Raw genomic sequence first — 15,563 nt, forward strand, 5'->3', positions numbered from 1 at the left:
CCTCCGGATACAACACATCATCCTCCGACACTTCCGCCATCTACAATCTGACCACACCACCGAAGACATTTTTCCATCCCCACCCCTGTCTGCTTTCCGGAGAGACCACTCTCTCCGTGACTCCCTTGTTCGCTCCACACTGCCCTCCAACCCCACCACTCCTGGCACCTTCCCCTGCAACCGCAGGAAATGCTACACTTGCCCCCACACCTCCTCCCTCACCCCTATCCCAGGCACCAAGGTGACTTTCCACATTTAGAAGAGGTTCACCTGCACATCTGCCAATGTGGTATACTGCATCCATTGTACCCGGTGTGGCTTCCTCTACATTGGGGAAACCAAGCGGAGACTTGGGGACCGCTTTGCAGAACACCTCAGCTCGGTTCGCAATAAACAACTGCACCTCCCAGTCGCAAACCATTTCCACTCCCCCTCCCATTCTTTAGACGACATGTCCATCATGGGCCTCCTGCAGTGCCACAATGATGCCACCCGAAGGTTGCAGGAACAGCAACTCATATTCTGCTTGGGAACCCTGCAGCCCAATGGCATCAATGTGGACTTCACCAGCTTCAAAATCTCCCCTTCCCCCACTGCATCCCAAAACCAGCCCAGTTCGTCCCCTCCCCCCACTGCACCACACAACCAGCCCAGCTCTTCCCCTCCATCCACTGCATCCCAAAACCAGTCCAATCTGTCTCTGCCTCCCTAACCTGTTCTTCCTCTCACCCATCCCGTCCTCCCACCCCAAGCCGCACCTCCATCTCCTACCTACTAACTTCATCCCACCTCCTTGACCTGTCCATCTTCCCTGGACTGACCTATCCCCTCCCTACCTCCCCACCTATACTCTCCTCTCCACCTATCTTGTTTTCTCTCCATCTTCGGTCGGCCTCCCCGTCTCTCCCTATTTATTCCAGAACCCTCACCCCATACCCCTCTCTGATGAAGGGTCTAGGCCTGAAACGTCAGCTTTTGTGCTCCTGAGATGCTGCTGGGCCTGCTGTGTTCATCCAGCCTCACATTTCATTATCTTGGATTCTCCAGCATCTGCAGTTCCCATTATCACTGAGTTTAGTGTCAGTTGTTGATAGAAAATCAACACACACAATCAGCTGTGTCTTCTTACGTCATTCTCTATCTGTAGATCACAGTCCTGCAGCACACTGGAAAACAGGGCAACCACAGCCCTTGTGAGAAGGAGTCACCAGGGTCAGACAGCACTTTGATCCTCAACCGACAGATTAGATCACATGGCAGATTGCTTTGTCTTGCAGCTGAACCGTGTGTGTGTGTGTGTGCGCGTGCGCGCGCGCACACACATGCGCACACAAACATTTTGGACATATACACGCATGTGCTTTGGGGATTGTTGCAAAGTCTCATGTGAGAACTGGATTTTGTGTTACATTTTCATCTCTCCCTGATCAAAATAAACTTCCAAAGGAAAATCTCTTTTGTGAGGTCATAAGAAACAGGAGCAGGAGGGAGTCTTTTTGTACCTCAGGCCTTTTATGAATATCAGGTTTTGATGTTTACATTTTCTTAAATCTATAGGTCAATTACTACTTTAATTTTGTAGAATGCAAGAACACTTAAATATTTAGGTCTCTCAGTATTAGTATATTACAAATGGAAATCTAGGTCGACAATCTGAAATGCACAGTGGCTCAGTGGTTAGCACTGCAGCCTCACAGTGCCAGGGACCTGGGTTAGAACATAGAAAAGTACAGCACAGTACAGGCCCATGATGTTGTGCTGTCGAATAATCCTAATCCAAAAATAAAATAACCTAACCTACATTCCCCTCAATTCACTGCTGTCCATGTGCATGTCCAGCAGTCGCTTAAATGTCACTAATGACTCTGCTTCCACGACTACCACTGATAAACTATTCCATGCGCTCACAACTCTCTGGGTGAAGAATCTCCCTCTGACGTCTCCTCTATACCTTCCTCCTAACACCTTAAAACTATGACCCCTCGTGGCAGTCAACCCTGCCCTGGGGAAAAGTCTCTGGCTATCTCCTCAATCAATGCCTCTCATTACCTTGTACACCTCGATCAGGTCACCTCTCTTCCTCCTTCTCTCCAGACAGAAAAGTCCGAGCTCAGTCAACCTCTCCTCGTAAGACAAGCCCTCCAGTCCAGGCAGCATCCTGGTAAACCTCCTTTGCACCCTCTCCAAAGCCTCCACATCTTTCGTATAATAGGGCGACCAGAACTGGACACAATATTCCAAGTGGGTTCGATTCCAAGCTCGGGCGTATGTTTTGAACGTACAGAGTAGAATGGTGGCTCAGTGGTTAGCACTGCAGCCTCACAGCACCAGGGACCCAGCTTCGATTCCAGCCTCAGGTAACTGTCTGTGCAGAGTTTGGACCTTCTCCCCGTGTTTGCATGGGTTTCCTCCGGGTGCTCCAGTTTCCTCCCACAGTCCAAAGATGTGCAGGCTAGGTGGATTGGCCGTACTAAATTGCCCATAGTGTTCAGGGGTGTGTGGGTTACAGCAGGATGGGCCTGGGTGGGATGCTCCACGAGGCGATGTGGACTTGTTGGGCCAAAGGGCCTGTTTCCACACTGTAGGGAATCTAATCTAATCTAAATAATGTTTCTATGTATTCTTAAAGTTGGAAATTAGATCTGTAATATTTAGTCTTTTTTGTCAAACATCTTTGCTGCAAACGTCTCACTGTATCACTGATTCACCAGAATAATTATTCTGATTTATATTTTCTCACTTTCTGATTTTCTTCCTTGCTCCCGATAATAAGATTACCCCGTAAGTGAGGCACCAGGGTCTTAACGTACCCAAATATGTGACTACGTCATTGAGGACTTTGGCAGGAACAGCTGACAGACTGTTCAGTGAAGCATTACCAGGAAGCCAGACCCTATTCTAATTTACCATGCACAAATATGTTCTTCCAATAGCAGTTCGCTCAAATATGTTCTTCCAATAGCAGTTCCTCACTAGTTGGTTAAAATCCTGAATATTATCCTTCCTTCCTCTCAAACTCAGTCATCTTTCGAGCAATTTTGGTGCTCGTAATTCTATTCCAGTTGAAATCCGCCTCACCCACATCCACCAGAAATCTAAAACCAGCTATTTTAAATTAGGAATTGTTCAGATAAACTTGCAATTACATGAGAAGAACTATCATCAGAATTGATTTGTACTGTTATAAGACCAGAACGTGTGCAAGCAGGCTTTGGTCATTTGGCCCATTAAACCTGCTCAATATTCAACCCCGGCTGATATATTTTTCAGCCTTCTCCTGCCTGCTCCCTATATGCCTTGATCCCCTTTCTAATCAAGAAACTCTCAATCCCTGTCTTAAAGTCAGTCAATGACTTAGCTTCCACAGCCTTCTGCAGTAATGAGTTCCCCCGATTCACCATCCTTTGGCTGAAGAAATTCTTCCTCATCTCAGCTCTGAAAGGTTGTCCCTTCACTCTAAGACTGTGCTGTCAGATCCTCGCTCCTCCTATTCGTGGAAGCATCTTCTCCACATCCACTCTCTATCCAGATCTCTCAGTATTCTGTCAGCTTCAATCAGATCCCCCCTCATCCTTCTAAACTCCATCGAATACAGACCCAGAGTCAACAACCACTCCTTTTGTGATAAGCCCCTCATTCCCAGAATCGTTCTTGTAAACCTTCCCTCGACCCCCCTCCAAGGGCCGCCTATTATAGAATCGCTATGATGTGGAAAATAGGCCCTTTGGCCCAACAAGTCCACACCAACCCTCAGAGCACCCACCCAAATCCACCTCCCTCATCTACTCATCCCGGAACACTCTGGGCAATTTAACTTGACCAATCCACCCAGCCTGCACATCTTTGGACTGTGGTAGGAAACCAGAGCACCAGGAGGAAACCCACGCAGACATGGGGAGAATGTGCAAATGCCACACAGACAGTCACTCGAGGGTGGAATTGAACCTGGGTCCCTGCCGTTGTGAGGCAGCAGGGCTCACCACTGTGCCAACGTGCCGCTGCATATCCTTTCCTTAAAAACTGCTCTTGATATTCCAAATGAGATTTGACCAGAGTCTTACACAGCCTTCGCACCATATCACTGCTCTTGTATTCTAACCCACTTGAAATGAATACTAATATTGCATGTGCCTTCACAACTTCCAACTGAATCTGCGTATCAGCCTTAAGAGAATCCTGAAAAAGGACTCCTAATTCCCTTGAGCTTCAGATTTCTGAAGCCTTTCCCCGTTTAGAAATAGCTTACACCTCTATTCTTCTGACCAAAATGCACAAGGTCACACGTTCCCACAGTGTATTTTATCTGGCACTTCTTTGCCCGCTCTTGTCCGAGTCTCTCTACAGACTCCATGCTTCCTCAACATATCTGTCACTCCACACCTATTGTTGTGTCATCTGCAAACTTACCAACAGTACCATCAGTGCTTTCACCCAGATTGTTGATATATAGCATGAATAGATGTGGTCCCAGCGCTGATGCCTGCAAAAATCCACAAATCACTGGCTGCCATCCTGAAAAGGACCCTTTTATTCACTCTCTCTCTCTGCCTTCCCCTAGTCAGCCAACCCTTTATCCATGCTGGTACCTTGTCCCTAACGCCATGAACTCTTGTCTTATTTTTCTGCTTTCTGTGTGGCACCTTGTCAAAGGTTTACTGGAAATGCAATTACATCATATCCATCGGCTTTTCCTTTGTCTCACTTGTTCATTGCCTCCTCAAAGAATTCTGACAGATTTTCCAGGATTGTTCTGGTATAAAATAATCTCTTGGGGGGAAAAATGCTTGCTTCAGCATGAAATGATCACAATAATTTGATTTCCTGTGCAAATGAATCCAAGACTGAAGCATCCATGCCCATTTAAGTTCATTTTAGACACATGATTGACCTACTAGCCACTGGTTTAATGCAGCTGCCTGCAAGGTCATATCTGATCTTCACACATCAGGTTTTTGTTGCTGTGGCTAAAGTGAGCGGGAAGAAAAGAATCATGAATCTCCATACTTCCCTGTAGTACCTTAACAAACACACATGAAGAATGGTTATTTTGTGGGAGATATTGGTCAGAGAGAGGGAAATGAATGCCTGTACCACTTAGCTGGGGGTCAATACCTCAGAAAAACTAATTATCTTTCTCTATAATCATCTGACAGTTTCTTTAGAGTGTACAGATGAATTTAGTTCATAGTCTGCTATGTGAGTTTGAACGCAATAAAGGAAATTCAATATTGTATGTGACCGAAACTTTTCAACAAACAGAAAGTCTTCCAATCAATTGATAGAATTTTCCCTTTCCATGCTGTGGCATGGGTGATGGGAAATTAGGAACATCTGAGGAGAATTGAAAAGAAAGTCGAAATCTCAATGCTGAGAAAAAGTTTTCCAGCTTTTCCGAAACATCAGCTTTTGTGTTCCTGAGATGCTGCTTGGCCTGCTGTGTTCATCCAGCTTCACACTTTATTATCTTAGATTCTCCAGCATCTGCAGTTCCCATTATCTCTGATACAATTCCAGCTTTTCCTTTCAGCTTTGACCAGCAAGTTCATTAGTTCACTATTAAACAGTAACTATCTTATTTACATTAATTTGTATGTCATAACGAGCACAACTCACCCTATTTCTATGCAACTGCCAACTGTCCTTTCCTTTCCTAAAAAGTCTAGAAAGCTCAAATTCCCAATGTGTCAGTCAGGGTGAGTAATAGGCAGCTGTAGTTCCCCAATATCTATCCCAGCAATCATCCATGTGTGTGTGCAGCACATTATCCGTGCATGCTCCATGGCCACCATCCTCCTCAACTCTTCATTCAAGTGAGTCAGCATTAGCAAACAACCATCTTCCACACTGTCTGCTTCAGACCAACTCTCACACCACTTCAGCCTTTCACTGCATTCATTTAGAACTCAGTAACACCTGTGACTTGTATACTTCTGGCAGGTTGCTTTGGACACAGCGATATCCATACATCTTTGGGCTTACTTGAGTTTGTAAATATCTGTGTAGCTTACATTGATTTTGAGCACTGAGGGAGAGGCAAACACCTTTTCACAGTGGGCAGCACTGAACAGCCAAGGGCTGGAATATCTCACTATATAGCACTGAGCTTCATCAATGCCAACCCCTCAGCATGTTTCTGCAGCTTATGTGGCAAATACACTGCACAAAGCACCAAGAAAATGACCATGACTTAAAAAGATCAAAGCAGCATAGTCCTTTGTAGGGTAAAGGCAGACTATGATTAGTCAGAGAGTAGCACGACGCTCTGAAAAGGTGCTTTTTCAATTCCAAAGCAGGGAATTGGTGATCATCAGTCAGGCCTTTGGTCCTACCAGAAACTCAGGTTCTATGTCCTTCTCCTCCAAGGATTGGGCCAGGTTAGTCATACAGTTCAAATGCAGCTAGCCTGAGAATTACAGATCAATCAGTTAGGATGCAGTGGAGACATCACTGTGCAGGAAGGGCTGGATATGACTGTCTCATTGGAGGAAAAAATAGCAAAGGGTTTGAGTAAGAGGGTAGTGGATGGAAGAGCAGATAATATTGATGTAGTACTGGAGGGACAGGTAGATGTCCCCAATGAGTGAGGAGGAAGAGTAGAAGGCAGAAGGATCAGTAGTTTGGTCTGGATAAGGTAAGCCTTAGCCATTGAATGGAAATGATACATAAAATAGCAAAAGCTGCAGTCCATGAGTCTTGGTGAGAGACAGTGGCAGAGTTAAACTGAGTGATGACCCTGCAAGTGTGAGATAGCTGGGAGAGTATGGTAGCATTTACCCTTGCGGTGGACAGATGACCATTCGCCTTCTTCCTGCACTGTTGGTCATTCCTTTTAGCATGTGAGACAACACTGGCCCAGGCCACTATCTGTATCCAGGCTGGCTGACTCTGGTAGTGTAGCCTTGTGCAGTAGTACCCAGGAAAAGAAATGATGGCCCCTCTCTCCATCATATTGTCTACCTCCAGGTCCCTCTCCATGAAGCAGGGTGTGAATTTTCCTTTTTGGATCATGTCCTCAGTGATAATGATCAAGCACCACAGTGTGAGGGGCAGTTCCTAAATTTGCTGCATGCTAAAGTGTTGTGCAACTAATCATTAACTATGGTGTTAGTGACATGAGCATTGCAAGGCCACAGCAGTGCTGAGCACTTCCACTTCTCCTGCACATAATTCCATTGAAGAACCCAGTTGCATTATAAATGAGGTGGAGAACAGAAGATTGCTTGAGAAAGTCACTGTGAGCCGTGAGTTACTGAGTACCTTGAATCTCATTTGACAACACATTTTAACTACAACTGGCAAAATTCAGTACTGTTGAAGGTATTTTGACAACTGATGTCAATTATCAAGAAGTAATCCATAAACTCAATGTTTTGTGCATAAAAGCCTTCACTCTTTCGTTCTAAGATAATAAAATGTGAGGCTGGATGAACACAGCAGGCCAAGCAGCATCTCAGGAGCACAAAAGCTGACGTTTAACCCTGCAGCCTAATGGTATCAATGTGGACTTCACCAGTTTCAAAATCTCCCCTTCCCCTACTGCATCCCTAAACCAGCCCAGTTCGTCCCCTCCCCCCACTGCACCACACAACCAGCCCAGCTCTTCCCCCACCACCCACTGCATCCCAAAACCAGTCCAACCTGTCTCTGCCTCCCTAACCGGTTCTTCCTCTCACCCATCCCTTCCTCCCACCCCAAGCCGCACCCCCATCTACCTACTAACCTCATCCCACCTCCTTGACCTGTCTGTCTTCCCTGGACTGACCTATCCCCTCCCTACCTCCCCACCTATACTCTCTCCACCTATCTTCTTTTCTCTCCATCTTCGGTCCGCCTCCCCCTCTCTCCCTATTTATTCCAGTTCCCTCTCCCCATCCCCCTCTCTGATGAAGGATCTAGGCCCGAAACGTCAGCTTTTGTGCTCCTGAGATGCTGCTTGGCCTGCTGTGTTCATCCAGCCTCACATTTTATTATCTTGGAATTCTCCAGCATCTGCAGTTCCCATTATCTCTGATACTCTTTCATCCTATCTTGCTTCTGCTTCTTTTGAGTCATCACTATTCATTCCACTGTAACAGGGGCAGCAGAATGGTCTACAAGGTAGGCATCTCCTTTTCTCGTTCCTGAGATGGAATGCTTCATTTATGTATCCCTGGGATCTGCCCCAGAGTAACAGAGTTCACTCACAAGGCCGGAGGAGCTAACTGATAGGCAGCTCTGGGATTCAAACTCATGACCTTCATGTTGGAGGTTGAGCACTCAACTGTTCAAGCTCCCAGATTTCCTCGTGATCATTTCTATTCTTGGGTCTTCCTGTGTTTCACTTTTAATGACCCGACAAATTGGATTTTGTTCTGAAAACTGTTTTGGAGTTTACCAACTCTGGTACAGCCTATGAAAGTAGGAATCAGCATGGAATCCAGTCAGCATATGTAAGGAAGTTAATTCGTTCATTAGAGTGGGTACTGGGAAAGAAGTAAATGACAGACTGATTTCACAGGCAAAATTGTGTGGCCGTTGCCTTGGTGAGTTGGCCATTGTTCAGAAACAAGAAGATCTTCATGGGTAAATTCCATCTGCAGTGGAGCCGCTGAAGTTCCATTTCAGTCATTTCCAGCTTAGCGTTGTGTAAATATGTTTTCATGTGAACAAAATCTCTTAGATGAGATATGTTGAACACCAAACATTTGGTTTAAAATGATCTTATAACTACTGAGCTAAGCGGTCAGGAGAATTATCCTTCTGAAACATCTAAATTATGCATTGTTAGCCCTTTAAAAATCTCAGCAGGTTACCAATAATACTGCTTTTCAGAAGAAACAATTTTAATGTCTGTTGTAATTCTGTCATTAGCTTAACACTATTGCATCTCTGTGGAAGGGTGTCACCTCATAAGCTTTTCCGTACATGATTCTCGTCTTAGCTGACACTTGGAGTTGTGGTGCTGAGGAAGGCACATTCACAGAAGGAGAGCAGGTGAATTGCCTTGTTTTGTCCATTCAGATCCCATGAATAGTTAATGAAAAGCACCAGCATCGGGCAGATTGCTGGGTGATGATATGATGGTTGTAATCTAATCTTACGATGCACATCATGTTCTTGGAATTCATTCCACCAAACTGAACTTTTAGATTAGATTGCCAAGACATTGATATCCAGAGGGAAAAGTAAATTCAAAGAATAAGAAAAGCCACATTCAGAGAAGTTTGATTTGAGTTTACACATTTATTACCACGGTATACTGAACAAATGCTCCTAAGTAGCATCAGTTGAATTTATTGAGTTAGAACAGATTATTTTGTTCAGAGCTATTGGATGAAATAAAATCTGATTATTTTTACTTAATGCCGCCACAATTCTTTACATAATTGTGTTACACTAAATAAAACAAACATCACTGTAGATTTCATAAGGTAACATTTCTTCTGTCCTCTTTTTCACAGTAATAAAACTACTTTTTGACAACAATTATGTTTGCATGGTTTTCTGATAATGGAATGACAAATAAATTCTGTTGTACTGCAGTGTCATGTAATTCTTACTAATCTTCAGTGCTTGCAGCTGGAAATGTGAGTAGAATACACTGAATAAGAAGTACCTTTCTTGGTATTCAGGGCTGTCATTATAAAATAATTCTCCCTACTTTGATAAAATAGAGATGATCTTCTTTAATAACAGAAAATAGTTACAGGCAGAGGAGAGAAAATAACAAGCTAATGTTTTGTATTGAAATGCAGAAGTAAATATTTAAATATGTAGACTATGTCAAAAGGATTAGAAAAGATTATGGCAGCTGATGTTTGCCTAGAAAACCTAGCTCGACTGGGTTTCTGTGTCAGAGACCTAAGGAAGGGCTATGAGGAAGTAACAGTATTGCTGGCACAAATAACAACATCAGTAAGCAAATTAAAAGCTGCAGTTCCCTTTCTCTTGTTCCTGGTTGTATGTGAAAAATTATGATTCTTAAAAGTTCCATATTTCAAAACTTGCACTACTTTTGCTAAAACTAAAAGGCTCCACACTGAGGGCCTCTTTTCAAAAGCTTAGATCCAACGGGATTTCTATCTGAACTAAAGCTTAGTCCATCCCTGTATCTCTGCAAGAGATTTGCTTGACCTCCAACAATTAGTTTTATCAAACTTTATCCTTTGTTTCACAGATGATTTGACAAAAATGTTTTTTTTCTCTCTTTTTTCATAACACCTTCGTAGACCTGTATGTTTCCACTTGCCTTGTTTGTATACAAATATGTGTGTTTGGATTTGGGGGGGATATGATTTGAGTTTGTATAATAGTAATTTTTAACTTACTTTGCTACTTGTAAAAGAGTAAGGTTGTTCATAACAGCTCAGCTTTTGTCTTTATCTATGAAGTCTTTTGCCCTAGATAGCAAGGAAAGTAAAGGTAATTTCAGAAAAGTAAATTTCATCACCTTGACAACATTATTGGACTTCTCATGGTGCATTAGGGTCTGACTACTACACACTCTGCTCACCAGATTCAGAACACAGTTCAGTTCAGAAAACACCAGACGTGAAATCAGAAACAACTTTTAGTTTCTCTTTTAGTAGGAGATTATCATTCACTCCAGAAGAAGTGTCTAGTTTGTGTAGCTTTCTAGCCAGTAAAGTTGGACAACATTTCTACAAGTTGTTGAAACTGAGATGTGTGAAGTTTTCATATTAACAGGCTCTGAAAGGATTCATCTAATTGTTTCCAAGCTCCATGGAAGAGAACTTTGAATGAGTCAGTTCAGTAAAAACCTAAGTAACAGTGCAATTTCTTTGGTCATGAGTCTCTGTAATAGATGGTAAGGGCAACATATCATGATCTTTCTAACTTTTATTGAAAATTTATGCGTATGTAGATGCGTATTCTATACTGGGTAGTTTCTACGCTCTCGTCAGAACTAAAGAACATGCAAACCGGTTATTTACTGTAACCTTTTCAGGAAAGCTTTATTTGGAAGTTGTGCATAGTGTAAGAACCCAAAACGAGTCTTATTTATTCCAGAGCCCTCACCCCATCCCCCTCTCTGATGAAGGGTCTAGGCCCGAAACGTCAGCTTTTGTGCTCCTGAGATGCTGCTTGGCCTGCTGTGTTAATCCAGCTTCACACTTTATATTCTTAACAAGACCCTGCCTGATGACTCATTAATTCTGATCTGTCTCTTGAAGGGACACTGTCTCAGTGTAACAGGTCAAAACTATAAAACATCATCTGCAGCTTGGTCTATTTGTTGTGATTTCTATTGTGTCATAACTTCATGCACAGTTTTTAAAGAAATGTCTACAGGCTCGTGTGACTACATTTTAGTGATGAATCATCATATTAACAAAAAAATAAATAAATATATGATTCATCAAGCTAAGTTGCATTCTGGGATCTGAGCAGTCCAATAGTACATTCATGTGATCATAAAATGTTGGTTATTTACTGAGCAATGAAATAGTAAGAGCTACCAAAGTGTATTTGCTCAGTTCTTGGAATATTAATGCAAAAAGGCTTTCCGCTCCTACACTGTCATGTCTGATGTATATACAAATCCTTGCTATCCATGAGGGATAGGAGATAGTCTTCCATTGGAATACAGCTATAATGAAAATCCCCTATCTACTTGGAAGGATTTCTTCATCTGTGAGGGCCATCAGTGGCGATCAAAGATCAGGTCTGGGGCCAAATTGTGGGATCAAAGCCAGGTTTCCGGAACATCAACCACATTTCTGAACTAATTGTCTCATGATAATACTATGAGGTGATCACCCCACCCCCTGAATTTTGATTCATCCCAGACTGATGGGCAGCAGTATATCTGTTTGAAGAATTTTAGGGTCCAGCAAAGTGGACTAAAGACAAGTGTACCATTACATAATTTGACAGATTTATCTCAGATTAGTGAATTGGTTGTTATTGGGGAGGAAAGTGAGAACTCAACAATTCAGCCCCTCGAGCCTGCCCCACCATTTGAAATGATGATGGCTGACCTCATCTCTGCCTTAATTCCACTTTGCTGCCCATTTTCCATAACCCTTTAACGCATTACTAACTAAAAACCTGTTGATCCCCTCCTTAAATTGCTTTCAGTATCCCTCCGTCTGCTTCACTCTGAAATTGTAAATTCATGGATTCATAGATCTTTGAGAGATGTATTTCCTCCCCTCATTCCCTGTTTCAAATCTATGATCCCTTAGCCTAAAACTATGACCTCCCATTCCTGATTGTCCTGAAAGGGGAAACACCCAGGACAGCAAATCAGGTGGTTCAAGGAATGACTATTCTTCATTTTTCATTAATTTTTACAAACAGAAAAATAAATATTTGGGAGATACACTTGTTTGAGTAGAAACTGAGTTATCATAAAGAAACTTCATATTTAAAAGAGGTAGAGTTGTGTCAGAGAAATTTGAAATTCTACAAATGTGCATTTGGTTTTGGGGATCAGTAAGTCACTTTACCATTGAGCGACCAAGATGAATAAAAACCCAATTACAACTCATTCAATGAGGTGTAACTTTTCCGAGAGTTTTGAGACAAGATCAGTCAAAAAGGGAACTTTCTTGTCAGTTCAGTGATTTTAATTTAATTGCAGACTGGCAGGGGCGGGGGAGGGGAATGGAGCTCGTCTTCAGCAATGTACCGTGTGGAAACTGGGAATCATTGACAGCAACTTTCGGACTTCAACATTTATCTGCACATCTGCCCAGCCTAGACAGTGCTGTGAGCTTCAGAGAGTAATGACAGTCCAAAGTCCTGGCTCTATTGAGACACACTTGACATTCTTCCACAACACATATTGAATACTCTCTGTTGGAGAGAATAAAATACTTTCACCAATTTTGTTTAATATTTATTTACAACATTGGATAAATGATAAGCAAAGTCACTTCTAAGCATTATTTAAAAGTCATTTTTGCAATTCTAAATAACTGCATTTTGTTTCTGTTCACAGATCCAGATGGTGGAAGATCTGGAACTTCAGCATCAAATGCCTGCACGCTATCAGCCTTTAGCACTATAGTGCTGTCCCTGTCAGCTAGATCAGCATTATGGTGAAAGCATACTGACCTACCTAACACCATATAATCAGTCAACAATCTAAAGACTAATGAGTAAATCTGCAAATTTTGCTAGTGTGCATTTAATAACTCACCAATGTTATCTTTTCCTATAAGTCTTTATTACTGTATGCCTTGTCATTTCAAATTTATGTGGACATACCTATAATTACAAATACAATTCACCCAACAAATTAAGTTGAGAGATATGTTCTTTGCCTGAGGTTTCCTTTGGATTTTTCAAATGCACTAAAGTCAACATCTGAAAAACATCAGAGACATGATGTCACCAAAGCGTGCAATCTAATAATTGCATATAATGTACAGATGGTTATATTTATACATGTGAAATGTTCAATATTTTCAAAGTTATGATTTAACACAATTTGTTGATGTTATTTGGAATGTGTGGTAGCTTTTTAACATTGTAATACAATTTTCAAACCTGTCACCTATACCTGAATTCACTGTTGCTTGTACTAAAATAGGAGACTTAACCAGATAACATTGGCACAATAGCTATACCTTAAATAACAAAGGTTTCTCTGAATTATCCAGGTGCAGTCATAACAAATGAAAAGTAAAATATATGTATTTATTTCCACATTTCACATCACCTTCTAACTTTTTATTATTTGAAATACCTTTATTTTTGCTGCAGTAAGCAAGACAGAACCTGGATTTTCAAGTGTATTCTAATGTAGTTGGAACCAATGAAATTAAATTAAATTTAATGATGAGAAAGCCTAAAATTAATTAGTAGGTATGCATTGGTGTAATTGTAATATGCAGCATATTTACAAAGTTGATGACATGGTGGAGGGATTGCGGGCTGGGGCAAGAAACAAGTCAACAAATCAAAAAGGTAAATGATATCAAAATCTGTGATGTCGCATGTGAAGGTGCATTTACATTGCTGTTAAATTAATGTACATAAAGTCTGACAGTGCATATTTGTAAATATATGTCAGGAGCAACATCACTTTACAAGAAGCTCTGTGACTAGAATAGTTGTAAAGGTGAGCTGAAGTCGGTTTGTTTACCAAATTAAATCTGTATTGTTGTTCTAGTATTTTAATAGTCTGATCTACTTTCCAAAAAATAATTGTTTACAGCTATGTTTTTTAAACTTCAAATCTGTTTTATATTTTTCATTCGTCTGTTATGACTGGCCACTGTTAATGTAGGCAGCAGTATTTACATTTAAATATTGTTTGCTTAATTCTGTAAATAGGAATTTGACAGAATCCTTTGAAATAAATCTGTCTTGAAACAGTTTTCCCCCTATTATCCTCCTCTCAATAATCCCAATTTGTAGTAGACAGGTCACATTTCATGATCCCATCTTTTTACCAGTTGCAGTCAGGATAGATGTTGGGTGCCAAGACTGAGGTATACACAATTGTAATTTCAGTAATAACTCAAATTTAGAACTGGGATTTTAGTGCATACTGAGATTGAACACTGTGCATACAAGGTATGAGTTTCCGTAGCATTGCTCATAGTATCATTTTGAATGTTCAAATTATTTTTGTTTAATTCTGATTTTTCTTTGCTTTTTCTCCGCCTATCCCAAATCCCTGTCCTTCAATCCAATCATTCCTTCCTGTCTTTCTTTCCCTTTCTACACCTGACCTTGACATTGATTCACAAATTCCTCTTTACAAATCAGTTCAAGCTCTGTTTGTTTGCTCAGTTTCCTTTCACCATTTTCTTTCATTGCACAGTTAAAGCCATTTAACTATGTTACATAGTTTATTGTTATCAAAAGATACAAGTCATATGAATATAATAGCATTGATAGATTTCTCCTTCTTGTTTAGAAAACAATCTGAAGATTTGCATCATTTTTTTGACTCTCCTCAAAGCCCATATTCATATTTTTTTCTGTTTTGGACCTGCAACTAGCGAGCTCTCCCCATCTGATTGTTAAAGAACATAGGTTACTAAAGTTCTCTGAGGGTTGGTGTGGACATGTTGGGCCAAAGGGCCTGTTTTCACACTGTGGAGATTCTATGATTCCATGATTCTCTCTGAATGTCACTATTCTGCACAAGTTAAGATGTATTAGCCTCTCTAGTTGGACACTGGGAGCTGTATCTGGTACCTGATAAAAGCATGCTGTGTCTGTGAGGACAAAGCTGGGTTTGCATGGCAAGAAGCAAAGATCCCCTGTTCTTATTGGGTGTCAGTCTAACATTCCACTGCAATGGAAGTTATTGACCATTGACACTGCGCCTGAGTTAGGAATGCGGAAGCTGGAATTAATGGGTCTAAGCCTTGCAGTATTGGGTTAGTGTAGGAGGGTGAGGTAGAATGTATGAATGTTCAATATGAGTCCTGTTTGACAGACATTGTATGTGGTCGACATTGTTGATGGGTGACGGATGAGGGTATGGGGAATTGACTTATGTCTATGTTTGGTGTCTGCTGGTAGGAATTAGCATTTTTCTTGTCTTGATCACTTTTTGATTACTCATGTGAGTTTAAAAAAAACTTTTCTAGTGATGC

The 15,563-nt window shown here is 41.5% G+C and overlaps 1 protein-coding gene across 13 annotated transcripts in view; it reads left to right on the forward strand.

Moving 5' to 3' along the window:
- The window catches only part of LOC125460282 (contactin-4-like), a 2,333,145-nt gene extending 2,319,021 nt beyond the window's left edge, over positions 1-14,124 (forward strand). For all 13 annotated transcript variants that reach the window (XM_048547566.2, XM_048547564.2, XM_048547580.2 and 10 more), the window contains one exon: positions 12,947-14,124. In XM_048547566.2, coding sequence (XP_048403523.2) covers positions 12,947-13,050 — 104 coding nt within the window. In that variant the 3' untranslated portion in view covers positions 13,051-14,124. The remainder of the gene's footprint in view (positions 1-12,946) is intronic.
- The last annotated feature ends 1,439 nt before the right edge of the window (positions 14,125-15,563 follow it).

This window comes from Stegostoma tigrinum, chromosome 11 (assembly GCF_030684315.1).
Source record: "Stegostoma tigrinum isolate sSteTig4 chromosome 11, sSteTig4.hap1, whole genome shotgun sequence".
NCBI classification, from domain to species: Eukaryota; Metazoa; Chordata; class Chondrichthyes; order Orectolobiformes; family Stegostomatidae; genus Stegostoma; species Stegostoma tigrinum.